Source organism: Cyprinodon variegatus, unplaced genomic scaffold (assembly GCF_000732505.1).
Source record: "Cyprinodon variegatus isolate N-32 unplaced genomic scaffold, C_variegatus-1.0 Scaffold552, whole genome shotgun sequence".
Lineage (NCBI taxonomy): Eukaryota > Metazoa > Chordata > Actinopteri > Cyprinodontiformes > Cyprinodontidae > Cyprinodon > Cyprinodon variegatus.
In genome coordinates this window covers 27,970-42,743 of record NW_015151005.1, presented here as the reverse complement: position 1 = coordinate 42,743, position 14,774 = coordinate 27,970, and the positions used below count along the sequence as shown (strand labels likewise).

Here is a 14,774-nt window from a genome sequence, read left to right as displayed (position 1 = left end):
TTTTTGCTCTTTAAACCCCTTTGGTGTTGATTAAGATTATTTGTGAACTGGATTTGAGTTTTGTATACTTAGTTTTTTTTTTTATGTTGGCTTTATTAACTGCTTGTGTGCATGTGAATTCCCATTTGTTTTGCTTCAGCTGTTAGAGGAGATCAGACTTACAACTGTGCAAATTGACTATTTACTAAAAAGCCTTCCTACTTTAAACACCACTAAATTGATTTCTTTTTTTCATATAAGCTACATAATGACCATGTTTAGCAAATTTTTATACCGTACAAAGATAAACATAATAACTGAAATGCTAATTTCATTCATTGAAGGAAAGAGGCTATCCAAACCACCCTAACCCTCTGTGAACAACTAATTGCACACTAAACCCAATAACTGACTGTGGCCACCTTAGCGGAAACGAGAGTATTTGGTAACTCGACAGGACTCTAACATTATTACAGAGAATTCTGTCCCTTTCTCCTTTGAGAAAATTTTAATTCAGCCACAGAGGGTTTTCCAGCATGAACAGCACATTTAATACAGTACAGAATTTGATTGATTGGATTAAAGTCCAGACCTTGGATAGGTCACTCTGAAACATAATCTTGTTAAATTAAGTTTTTTACAGTAACTTTTGCCAAGACAATATCCGCAGAAGGCATTTTATAACTTTTCCTTTATACTCCCACTTTAAAATGAAAAATAATACATATATGTTCTTCATAAAAACTGTTACTTTTCATCTACAATGATAATACTGGTTGGGATGATATACAGTATTCCTATCTCAATACCGATTGTTCCTTTTTTTTTTCCCTTAAAGCAGAAAAAACATATACAAATATATGTGTAGTTAACAAAATGTATTGTATGCTGTTAGCAGGATAGTTGTCCTACTTAATATAACCTGTGTTCTAAAATAGATCCGTTAATGCTACGCTTTATTTTTGGCCGGGTCTTTGTGTCTGTGGGGCCATTATTGTGTGCAGTGGAGGATGTCTTGCCAAAAAGGCCATTCCCATTTATGATCTAATGTAATCAATGGGCCTCCATGCTTTTGTGCCCTCATGTAGAACATCAGAAGAAATCCAGTCATTTACAGGAGCCTGGATTAGAGTGAATTTTAGTGATGCTATTTTGGTGGGCTTTTGTCTTGGATAGGTGTTCACAGTCTGTGTCCATTACACAGAGTGCTGCTATTTTGCACCAAATTCCATGTCATCAAAGGCACTAAGAGATGGTGAAAATCTGCTTGTGCACATGCGTACATACACAGTACCGCTCTTATCTCCCTATAATTTAGAAACTACACTCTCTTGCTCATAGTGTGCTACTATATAAAGAAAAAGCACACATTGGTTCATCTAACCTGTTTTTATTCTCATGCTATCCTATAATAAAATCTTTGTTATGAAAAAGGTTGCTATGACTTCTGACATGAATAATAATAAAAACATTGCTCATCATAGAAGTTATAATTATTGTGAGTGCAAAAGACTTAAGATGATTTTTCTGTTGTTTCTTACCTGGGTCTCAGACATGACGTAGAGGTAGTGGTGGTCAGAGGAGAAGGCCATATCTCTCAAAATGGGTCCATCCTCAACAGCGTGAACAGTCTCATATTGAAGGGCACGCGATGAACCGTCCACCCTGATCTGAAAAATCCCAGAAAATGAGAGAAGATCAGAATGATAATCTGTTTTTTTTTCAACATTACTTCATTACTATCAAACATTGCTTTTATTGCATTCACTGTAGGATTATAAAATAGGTTGTTCACTCAAAACAAACAAAAAAAACACTGTAAAACTACTGGCATAACTAACTGTTATCAGCAGCTAACATGCTGCTGTCATTTTTGCACATCTCTGGTGTTGCTGCTATTTTTTTCACATATCCATTACTATAAAAGTGTTCAGAGCTGTATATTATTTATACTGTACAGTACAGTATTTTATCTGTTTATTTTCTTAACTCTGTAACTTACGCTGTTATTTTTAAACACAATTTTTAGGCCCATATTTTTTATGACCACTTTTACTGTAATCTTTTGCTGCTGCTGTAACACCACAATTTCCCCACTTTCGGACAATAAAGGGATTTTCCATTCTATTTTATTCTATTCTATAAATAGTTACATGAAGGCCAATTATTATTTTACTATATTTTTTAACCCTTCTACTCATTTTGATTATTAACCGTTGATTTCTGTAGCTTGTAACCTGTTTGGTGCAGTACATACTACTATCACATATTCAACACCTCTTTTTAGATCAGAGTCTGAGTCATTCCAAAGCAACTAAGGTAATATAGCATCTGGGCAAGAGGTATGCACCATAAATTGCCAGGGAAGTTTACTCAGCAAAAAAGGGTGATACGATATGATAGAAATGGTCTGAATGGAGCCAGGACATCTGCTTACATCCCCCCCTCTCATTTTCTCACTCTGTTCCTTTGCCTCTAGTTTGGCAGAAAGACATCGGTCAAAAAACCCTACTCCAGCAGCTTTCAGCGTTCTACAGAGTAAACTTCCATGCATACACAGATATAGGTCTTTGTGGACTTACAGACACATGTACAGTAAGCCAAGTCTTATTAAAGTTATGATGACTCTTGGCAATTCTTTATGCTCTTCAGCAGGAAATATTTGCAGGTAACATGAAAGAAAAGGAGATAATTGGACGGGAAGCAGATGGCCCACGATAAGGTGAGTCACTTCATACTTAATTATGATAAGATTATGACAACAAACTGTCTGTGTTCCCTCTGCCTGCATTTACCAAGCAAAAGATAAACTAAAAAAACTACCAGAAAACCAAAATTAGCACCAAGGAAGCTGTAGAGCCTTTAAACACCACTGCAGATTTGTTGTCTTTGTACAAGTAGCTAAAATATTCAGGATTATAAACAACTAATCATCTTTCAACGTGTTTCCACAACATATACATTAAATACATGCAGTTAGGAACTGACCAATGATGTTTAGCTTAAATAGCCAGACAGAAACTCAGAAATCCAATATTTGTATGAGCACTAAAGGCACCATACCAAGCACAACAGAATCACACATTCTGTAGTGTACAAACACATCACTGATTTTTATTTATTTTTTTATATATCAGGGAGGTGTTAAAAGAAGCACAAGGATGAACAACACTACTAGAGACATGAATAAGTCAATCTTTGAATCACTCTGGCTGAGAGAGTAAGATTTTCAGCAGATATCAGGAAAGTTGAAAAGACAACATAGGCTGCTATGTTACATCCTGCCCATTTATTCATTGTGTACTAATACTACTACTGTTTGCACCCTTTGGATCTCAGATGGAAAATGTTCAAGAATATACACCTGACTATGAGATTTTGTTAAAGCTAGCTGAGATTAAAGCTGTAGTTGCTAAAGTAATATAGTCTGCAGTTTAAAATGTCAACTCTATAATTGTCATTTTAATTCTAAAACAGTAACTGTAACATTTCAAGTCTTTACAGAAACCGGATTGCAAACCATTCAAAACTTAAAAGTGGAATCTAACAATTTGCACTTTTACATAAGACCAAGTTTCTTAGCGTGAATTTTATTCTGCATGATCTTTTAAGCTGTGTATTTTGATATACAGATTATGTATTTGATCATTTTCATTTCACTTTTATTTACTGAAAAGAAGTAAAATGATGCATGGTGATGAAGAGGGTGGCACTGCTGCCTTGCAGCAAGAAGGTTCTGGGTTCGATTCCTGGCCTCAGGACTTTCAGCATGGTGTTTGCATGTTCTCCCTGTGCATGCCTGGGTTCTCTCCGGGTACCCTAGCTTTCTCCCACAGTCCTAAAACATGACTGTTAGGTTAAGTTGCTTCTCTAAATTGTCCTTTGTGTGCGTGAATGGTTGTTTGTCGTGTTTGTCTACTGTATGTGTTGCCCTGCGATGGACTTGAACTGGTGACCTGTCCAGGGTGTACCCCGCCTCTCACCCCTTGACAGCTGGAGATAGGCACCAGCACCCCTCACGACCCCAGCAGGGATGAGGTGGGACAGAAAATGGGTGGATGGATGGAAGTAAAATTAATAATGAAGAATCTGCTTTTCCATCTTCAGGTCAAACTTTTTCACTACTTTTGTCTTTACAGAAATGCCATCTACAATATCACAAACTTTCTATTAAACTGCTGCAATTTAGATCTTGTCCTGTTGGTCCCTCAAATATCAAGTTTCGCAACATGTAATTTCTTCACCCTGATTTCACCCCTGTCTGACTTCTTGTTTGTTTTCCAGCTATTCTTCCCCTCCTGCTCTGCCTCCTGTTAGGATAAGGTAGTGACCTTGATCACAAAGAACCTCAAGCTCCATTTTATCAAAGCCTGACACACTTCCACTGGGACCCATTGTACAGACGGGGTCAGCTGCACAAAAAAGAACAGAAGGCAGATAGGCAAGAGAAAGAAGAGAAGGAGGCATGAAGAAAGAAACTTTTACACAAGCCAAATCCAGATTCAGCAGGTGGGGTTATAGAATCTGTCCTATTAGACAAGTTCATTTTATGTGCATATGCCCACAAAAAACTGCATGTGTGTGCGTGTGCATTCAGTGGAAGATGAGTATATCATATTACCCCCAGGGCAAATGACCAAGTGCTGAGTTGCATTGAGTTTCAGGGCTGACAGTCTATAGCAGTGGCTGAGTATAGAGTTTTATTGTGTTGGGACAGATCCACAGTCACCGGGGAGCAGAGAGGCTTCAATGGGAAGCTCCTGTATATCATTCCTAGATCTGACCACCAACAAAACAAACGAGCCACCAGGGAGAGCAACGCATGTCTGCAAGCATGCAACAGTGTTGAGTTAAGTCACCCTGGGACTAAAGGGGAGCACACAAGGGAATGCCAGTGATTTGACCACGACTGCTTGAGTTTGTCAAAAAAACAGCAGTTCATAAAAAACATTTGATGGCCATTTTAAAGCCCTTCAACTCATAAATCTAACAGTAGCTGCAAAGCTTTTGGTTTGTTAAGGAAAAAGTCGTTTAACACATACCTCCAAAATACACATTACAATGCATATTATATGAAACAGCATTGCATTAATATTTAGCCCTCTTAAATCTATGAATTCAGTAAACCTGCATTCATGTCAAGTGTTAAATATTTGTTAAAGATTACAGAATATTATCTCTGCTTATTCCCCTGATTTTTACCATTTCTACTATAAAACACAGTGGTATCTGAGAGAACAAATTAAATCTGCAAAAGACTTCAAACTGGGCAGATATTAATTTTCCAGTAGGATAACAAAGCTGTAGCTAGAACTGTAATAAAACAATTTCAATCCAAGCATATTAATGCTGTAACGGCCCAATTAAAATCCTAAATATGACTGAGAAACTGTGGCAAAATATGAAGCACAGCCTTTAACAAATGCTCTTCATCAGATGCATCATTAAGCTGATGTTTTGGGAAAGATCTTAATAAATCTAAACCCAGTAAAGACATTATGAAAAACCTGCAGCAATAACTGCAGCGAGTCGGTTCTCAAATAAAGTGATCCGAAGGACCAAAATAAAATGCATGCCACACTTTTCAGATACTGACCTGTAAAATAGAGGAAAATCATGTAGCTTTTATCTTTAACTTTTCCCACCAACATGTCTGTAAGGATGTCTATCACATAAATGTCCAACAAATAAATAAATGTCAGCATAAGGTCATAAAATGTTGAAAAGCTTGCAAGGTTTAAATACTTTATAAAGCATTGCAGGTAATACCACTATTGCCCTGATGTGAGGTGAACATGGAATAATATGCTTTAATCGTGGGCTCATCATCGGAATCATCAATTATTATTACAGAACGTCTTAATTTCTCATCAGTCAAAAATCATTAAGGCAGCTCAGTGGTTCCATCCAATATTATCTGATTCCTTTTCAACAATAATAAAGTGGATTAGCTGCTCTATGCTAAATGGATTACAATGCTAATCTGCACTATCACATTAACAAAAGCTAACAGATAATCACTCCCAGGCAGACTTTCTTTTGCCTCAGGGTGGAGTAAGCAACATATATATACTCAGGCATTGGTTGTACAGCTTGTCTGTCTGCTGAAAGTAACTGACTACTCAGAGCTTGCAGGGAGTTTAAAACAGTGAAAATATTTACATTTTTTTATTTAAAAAAAGTCTGTAAACATGAATCACTAAAATAAATACAAGATAACTGCTTTCACAAAGTAATGCTTCCCACAGGGACTAATTTGGACATGAAGTGCATCCCCTAGTGGTGTAGAGCAGTCCCTACAAGTAAAGTTAACAAATGAACAGAAGAGTGGGCTCTGCAGTAATAATCCATAAAAGAAGAAAGTTTTTGATTGCAGGTTTTCAAACCTGTTATTTTCCATGGATTCCATAGTCTTATTCATTTTTTTTTATGTTTTAATGTAGTATAGATTTGACAATAATACTACTCCAAGTTTGAAAATATATATATAATTCTTAATATTTTTAGCAGTGAAACAGAAATAAATAAATGCAAATGAAATGTATATCCTGCTTTCTTAAAAATACAAGCATTTTAAAGAGTCAAACTCTTCCCTTAATAGGACAAATGGCTAGCAGAAGGTGTGATGCAAACAGGGAATCCATTCTGGTGTGGAAACCATAGGGTTATCCCCATTCAAATTTCTACTGTTGGTGTATAGCATTTCCTTTCACTCTGCATGTAATCCATTTGGCAGGAGGAAAACATATTGCCTAGATTTGTGCCATTTGAATGGTTTCAAAAATGTGCCAAAATGCTAGGGGTAGATAGGAACACAGTCTGCTGACAGAGATGCTGTCCTATTGGAACCCTTTCTCCTGAAAATTGCTCTTTAAAATATGACCTATTGTTAAATATTTGAAAAAAAATTATACATTTGAGATTGAAACTTTGAAACTGAGTGAAATCCTATTTTCCCATATTCTATAGAATATTCAGAAAGAATTTTGGAACAAGTTTAGGTTTCCTTGTATTATTATTATTATTATATTAAATGAAAATTTCCTGCTAAATTTTCTAAAGAAAGGGTATCTGTTATGGTTATTTGACCTAAATCAAAGATCATAATGGGTGTTTAATAAAAAACTGTGCTTTTAATAATTCCAACTTATTGAGTTGGGCCCACATGCTGAGCTATAAATTAATAATTTATCAAATCAGCACAAGCTTAAAGGAGGAAGGTTCTGCAGATATAAAAAATATAAAAAATAGTTACGTCTAGCAATTACCAGAACCATCACCAGCTAGAAGACTGAGTTACAGAAGATTCCTCACCAAAAGCTGCAGACAAGTGTGAATGTTTCTGCAATAACATTGAGATTTACGGGTATGGATGGTTACTGGTATGAAAAGCAGAAATGTCCATTTTCCAACTTTTCAGCACAGAGTATTAACATAATTTGTATAAACTTGAAGCAGTTTTGTTTTCATACTTAGAATGCTGTATTAAAAAAAATGCCAAATATATCTGACAAGACTCAAGAAGTCATGATAAAAGAAATACTAAATTCCTGTCTGTCTCAAAACATTTGGCCACAGCTGTGAATAAAATCGTAATTATACTCCTAAGGGGGTCAGAGAGACCCATCAAGTAATGCTAGCGCTCGAAAGAGAAAACTAAAACGCTCCCTTTCATTGTAGCATGAGAGATATATAGCTTGTGACAGCCAAAACAACTTTAGAAGAATAAATGTTCAAAGTCGTAAACACAGAGTAATTGAGAAAATGTTGGAGCCTCTGATTGAGGCTGGTGATAGACGGTGCAGAACTCTGCCCTTGACTGCCATGTCATGGATTTTGAAGCAGTAAAAGGAAGACAGTCACACAGAGCTGCAGTCTGTCGAGCATTGCTCACATACTAACACGCCATAGCTGGAACACACACCATGACCAAAATATGGGTAAAGGAAGCCAGAATAAGCTGCTGACTAAAGTATCACTGGTTTGACAAACACGGAGAGGAGAGTGGGCTGGAGCAGAATGTCATCCAAAGTCATGGGGCATGCTGGGAAACTGGAATTTCACAATATTTATGTGAGAAACATCATTAATCCTCAGAAACAAAATCATGGGTAAAATTCAAGTTTAAAGACATTTCTATAGCTAAGAGGAATCAAGATTTTTTTCTAAAAGTAGTCATCTGTATCATAATTTACTATTACAGAATGTATTACAGAATACATTAACATAGTATGATCAAAAGCTTTGAAAGAGGTATAAACCACCATTATTACCTTAATTGCAACCAATTACCTTTAGGAGTCACAGAGAGTATCTTTCTACAACTATCCTAATATAATCTTTTTGAATTGCATTCAGAAGCCCTCACCCTAAACACATATTGCTCCCCTTTAAACATGGTGGTGGGAGTATTATGGTGTGGGAACGCTTTACTTCTGCAGGGCTTGGGGAACGGTTAGGTCATAGAATGTGGATGACAGGTAAAGAAAGTCTGTTTGAGGGTATAAAGGGCTATCAACTCTGGAGTTGAATCCATGCTGTTCTTCACAGATTTTTACCCATCAGAAAAGGTAGAATTTCCTTCCACTTCAGAATCAAACAATATTTTATGCTGTGAATGCTGTAAACATGTACAAGTTCAAGGGTTGTAAAAAGAAATTAGACCTACACTGTACATCAACGTTTCTTGTGCTTTTGTTTTTAAGGTCACAAGTCTCAACTCATTCAAGATATCAAACTTTTCAGTAAGCAAACACTGTAGCCACATGCCAAAAGACTATGTAACCCAACCTGTCACACATGGTCAGGTTTCCATCCTCTTTCAACAGCCAAAGCAAAACACCAGCGAGTCAATCATGCAGGGCAAGACATGCATTAAAAGCTTAGAGAGAGACACAGCCAGATTTGCAGAGACAATGGAGAAGAACATTTACTGTAAGAAAGAGGGTAGAAAAGAAACAAAATGTCAGGAAATATTGCCAATATGTCTTTTCACACATTGTCTTTCCAGAGACAGCATTATGATGGTGCCTGTCTGTTTTCCCAAATCTGTTCAGCTCACTGAAACATATGGTATGGTGAAGGGAAGGGGTGTACAAAGCTGACTGGCTTCATCTGCTAATGCCAATCAATGACAGCACAAATTCTTCTCCTTTATTAGCACCTTGTCTCCATACAAGATGTACTGATGCACTATGTGTATGCATGCATTTGTGTGTGTGGAGGAAGGGGGGTTTACAGATGGTTTGACATTAATCTATGGGTATTAATGAGGACATTGCACACTAACGCTGGGTGCCACGCTAGTGTAACACTGCTCATGTAACTGATCACATTTCATTCTCTATTCACTGCCAAGAGTATAATTGATAATCTCAAGTTTTTACTCTCAGAAAAATATGAAGAAAGCACCAAATCTGTTCACTTTCTGAAACAAGCACTCAGTGTGACACATGGATGAGTAATTTCAGGGTTATGTCTCCACCTACATTGTCTCTCGGCATAATATTTCACATTTAATGAGTAGCCTTTATCCTGGAGCTATCCAAAAAGGCCCAACACTGAGTCGGTGCTTCACTGCTTTCCATTTTAGGAGTTAAATATTCATTCAGCTCATTAAATGTACTTTTAAGATCACCCTTCTTTCCTTCCTCCTTCCCTTTTGACTCAACCCCAAGCCTATCTCTCTCTGTAGGAGGGTGAGTGAGCAAAGAAAAATAAAATAGAACACCCCACAGAGTGGAACTGAACTCATTCTATGCCTTAATTCTCAATCCTTTGTTTTATGTTTGCAATTAGGCATATCTGCTACACAGCAGGATTTTAATTAACGTCTTTCTCCTGATGCGTGCACTATGAGGGAAGGTGCTTTGTTGGTGCAAATCAAGAAAATGTCATTGTTAGCAGGGAACCACAGAGATTCATACTGTCACTTCCTCTAAGCTCTGTAGGAATACTACGTCCTCAATGTCCTGCCTGTTGAGTTTCACTAAAGAAACTTGTTTTTTTTTTTTTAAGCAAAATGCAGGATAGAAAAAAAAAAAAACTTTATTACATTGAAAAAATTACATATCCATTACAAATGTTTATATATCTGCTATTTGTGAATGACGTGGGTCTATTGGCTTAATCAGGTCGTGATCTACAGCTCTCACTGAAGCAGTTCGCAGCGACTGTGAAGCTGCCAGGACGAGGATCAGTACCTCCAAATCCGAGATCATGGTCTTGAGCAGGCATCCCCAAAGTCGGTCCTCGAGGGCCGCTGTCCTGCAGGTTTTAGAGGTTTCCCTGCTCCAACACAGCTGATTTTAATTGAAAGCTGATTAACAGGCTGTTGCTCAACTTCAGTCATCATAATTGGCTGTGCTAAAGCAGGGAAACCTCTAAAACCTGCAGGACAGCGGCCCTTGAGTACTGACTTTGGGGATGCCTGGTCTTGAGCATGAAAAGGGTAGAGTTCCTTTGGAGTTGGAGAGCATGTAATACCCATAGGTATTATGGGTATTACAGGAGTTTAAGTATTTTTAGGTCTTGTTCACAATTGAGGGTAGATGGAGCTGGAGATCGACGGGCGGATTGATGTGCCGTCTGTTGTCAAGTGGGCACGGTACCCGTCTGTTGTGAAGTGGGCACGGTACCCGTCTATTGTGGTGAAGAGATCACTGAACCAAAAGGCAAAGCTCTCAATTTAATGGTTGATCTATGTTCGTACTCTCATCTATGGTCATGAGCTTCAAGTAATGACCGAAAGATCCCGGGATACAAGAGGCAAAAATTTGTTTTCTCCATAGTGTGTCTGGGCTCTCCCTTAGAGATAGGGTGAGGAGCTCATCATCCAGGGAGGACTCAGGGTAGAGCCCCTGCTCCTCCACGTCGAGAGGAGCCGGTTGAGGTGGGTCGGGCACGTTCCACTGGGAGGAGACCCAGGACACGCTGGGGAGATGTTTCTCAGCTGGCCTGGGAACACCTTGAGATTCCCCCGGAGGAGCTGGCCCAAGTGGCTGGGGAGAGGGATATTTGGGCCTCCCTGCTAACCCAACTCCGGATAAGCATAAGAACATGGATTGATGTGTGTGCATATTACACACATATATATATATATATATATACATATATATATATATTGCAGCAAATGTCAAAATGATGGTATTCAAACCTCTAGCCTGTATCAAGGCCTCGATATATTTACCCCTGCTACACCACCAAGTCCGGTTGCTTCTTTTTAGACAGTGAGTTTTGATCCAAAATCGTTAGGTCTCTACCCACGATTTGAGCAGAGTTTAAACATTATAATAAAGAAAATTACAGAAAAAGATTTACAAGATGTTGTGGAAGGTGGGTTTCTTAAATTACTCCTCACAGCTTGACAGCTTTTAAAAAAGATTTAATAGTCAGATAGGGAAATATCCCAAAGTCATGATATGATGTAAACATGTCAAACAATTTAATCAAAACTTAGTTTAACTAAGCATTCAATTCAGGGTGTCCTCTCTTATGCGGCCATCTTTTTTAATTTTTCAAATTTCTTTTAAATATTTGCTTACAATTTTTGGACTGGGTGATTCTGACATTTAAGTTAGACAAAAGTTCTCTTTTATCATCATCTTATTTCTTAAAGCTACAGTTCAAACATCAATTTAATAAGGCATCTACACTTTTGAGAGTCACTGTAAATGTACTAATTCTGTAAGCATCTATTACAGGTACGACTCATGTGATCTGACATTATGTTAAACAACAGCGGGATTGGACCCCTGGCTCAGAGATTGACCATTGTGGTATTAAAGGTGTGCTGCATGGTAGCCTGCAGCTACAGACAACCTACTAATCAAATCTTATCCCCTGCTGAGAGATAAGCAGAAAAAAGATCGAGGAAAGGAGAAGAGAAGGACAAGAATTTTATTGTGAGAGATGATGGTGTTGATCGTGAAAGGGGACAAGTGTCTGGAGGCATCTTGGCTCATTCCTCCCCCCGTTCTGCTTTCTTTCTTCAATCTCCCCTATGGCTCTAAAGGATGAGTGACAGGTCTCCCTGCTATCATTGCTGTTGCTGCTGATCTGCCTTAAAGCGGTGTGACCAAGTGGGGGGGGCACACAGCCTAACTTTTGTTATTCATTTCAGTCCCCTTGCTCGTTTTCCCTGTTGCACCAACTTCAGATGTTTGAGTTTGTCTGAAATAGCTATAGGCTTAAAGCCAATTCAATCTGCAGAACACTTCTGACCTTTGGACTGCAAGCTGTCAGCTCTGTCGCCATCACTGACTTTTCAATGTTTCGCTATGAGAGCTACCTTTCTTTATTTTGTTATATCCCCAAGATGTCTTCCCTTTTTCTATCTTAAATACACATTTTTTTCTATTAATCTCTTTAGTGTGCACACATATTCATATCTAAATTCTTTCTAAATCTCTTCTGACATTTTTTTAAATGATTTCTGAAAGACCTGTTGGTACTATATGTGGTATAAACCAAATTCTCTATGCCGTTGTCAGAAGGTACTCCGTCTTCTGTTTTATTCCCCTTCCATTCACCTTTTTATTTCTCAAAGTGCTGCTTTATATTTCAGTCCATTGATTTTTCATTTTTTGTAATCCTCCCTTGTCACATACAGTACTCCGATATTTTCTTTCTGTACCATCTCATTAGAGCCACAAGACAGCATCCAAGGCGACGAATAAAGAGCTTCTGACAGAGCCTTGTTATTTTTGACAAACATCTTACCTAACGGAGAAAAAAAAAACAATTCACACATTTCTCCAGCAGATTATTTTTATAACTTTTGCTTTGCCATCCCTATATTTTTACAGTGATAAAAGTTTCTGTTTTACCCACATAGGAAGCAGCAGCATCATTTGATGGAATACCACCACCTGTGTCAGTGCAGTAACCTGGTCACAGAGCTACATGGTGGAGGGTACCCCATTATATTTAGTGACCAGTGGTGTTATGCACCACAATCTGATGGAGTCAACATGCCCACAAGTGCAGGAAGGGCATGAAATTAGGCAATCACATCAAGCTTTTCAAGGTACACAGCAAGAAGCTGATTTTAAGCAATTGAGCAAGTACATCAAGCAGATCAGTGGGGTTTCAGTAGGTACAGGAGGCAAGAACGCACACACCTTAGATATCAATATATTACAATCCTGACTCAGCAAATCAGAAATTTTTGACAGAAACATTTTTTAAATATTGTGTAAAAAAAACAAAGACTAACGCTAAATAAATACCACTAAACAGCGATTTTCAGTTAGAGTTTAACATGCTACAGCCAAAGGACAGTGAGCTTTCATAATAAGGACAAACAGTGTTCAAAGAGGGGATTATATATCTCAGACAATATTTTTTAATGCTTGTCTTACAAAATTAAATATAAAGCTTAATTAGTGTCTTTACTTCACACTAAAGGCCAAATCAAATTAGGTTTATTTCTATATGGCCAAGAACATTTTTTTTTCTTTTCTCTAAAGGCTTGTTGTGTTATCGGTATAGAAGGAAAAATATGGAGCAAGAATTTTTCTCTCAACCCTGGGTCGGGCATTGACTCCATCATTGTATATGGAAATAAAACCCCGACTTTAACCTGAGAAACGCGATTTGAGCCACAAGTATAGCTTGAAGATGGGATGAAACATTAATTCAAATTGCTTTCTTGTCATTAATTATCATCTATGCCAGAGCATTGAGATATTCAGATACAGTTTTAAAAATAAAACTTTTTTTTATTACATCCGGGTCTGTTTTTTTTACTATACCAAAGCCGGTATTGTGTCATCACTCCGTGAGATTAGCTACCTAATATAGCGGATATGCAAACCAATAGCAAAGAAAATACTTAGTAATCTTTGCAAATTGAACATATTTAAATGGAAGATGAACAGGTCCGGTAAATGCCACTCCATATGTTCCGGCCTGATGTTCCGTTGGGTGAAAATTTTTAGGCTTTTTTAAGGTTTTTTCTGAGCACGCTAACAAAATCAGCAGTTAAATTAGATTATGTAAGGTACTGTTGAGAGTATATGGCTGCAACTAAAGATAGTTGTGGATATCGATTAATCTGTTGATAAGTTTTACGACTAATAATCGGATAGCTAAAGGTTCCTTAAAGAAGATGTTTTACTAAATTAAACCAGGTGAAACTAAAACTTTTCCACTTGAGGAGTTCAGGATAGAGTTTTTGTTCCATCTTAAAAACAAAATGTTTATATATTTTAAAAAATTTTATATAATTATTGCTCTCATTGGGTTGTTCTGTCAGATAAAGGCATATTTTATAGTCTCAATACTTCATCTAATCTCCATCTAAACTCCATCTGTTGACTAAAGTAACTACTATGGAATGTCCACCGATGCATTTGAGCTGAGGGTGAGTGGCTGGGCATGAAAAGATCCCGCTGTAGAGCCTTCAACTCGTAAAATAAAAATATGTCACCATTTAGATATCAGTATTTGTAGGACCACCACTGATAAATCCTCCTCCTAAACTGATATAACATGGAATATTATTATATTTATTTGGTGTGATTATTAAATTAAATTACAATTCTTTCGCAATTTTCCAAACAACATTTGAAATTCTCTAAATACTAAAGAATTATATGTTGATACAGCTGCTAAAACCTAGGCAGACTCACAATTTTTGCTACGAAGTAAATTTATCTAAATCAATGCTAAATCTTTATACTAAATATGTTTTTCGAGATAACTAGTGAAAACTTGCTCTTTTTCCTAAAATGTCAGAAAACTGCTTCCTAAATCCATGCCCAATTCCCTCGTCCAACTGGCAGGCAGGCTGT

General features: G+C 37.4%; 1 protein-coding gene across 1 annotated transcript in view; it reads right to left on the bottom strand.

Annotated features, from left to right (window-relative positions):
* The window catches only part of LOC107095492 (plexin-A4), a 121,742-nt gene extending 111,543 nt beyond the window's left edge, over nt 1-10,199 (bottom strand). The window contains exons 1-2 of the mRNA XM_015391615.1: nt 10,134-10,199; nt 1,521-1,649 (exon numbers count right to left, since the gene is read on the bottom strand). Coding sequence (XP_015247101.1) covers nt 1,521-1,649; nt 10,134-10,199 — 195 coding nt within the window. The remainder of the gene's footprint in view (nt 1-1,520; nt 1,650-10,133) is intronic.
* Between the last annotated feature and the right edge of the window lie 4,575 nt (nt 10,200-14,774).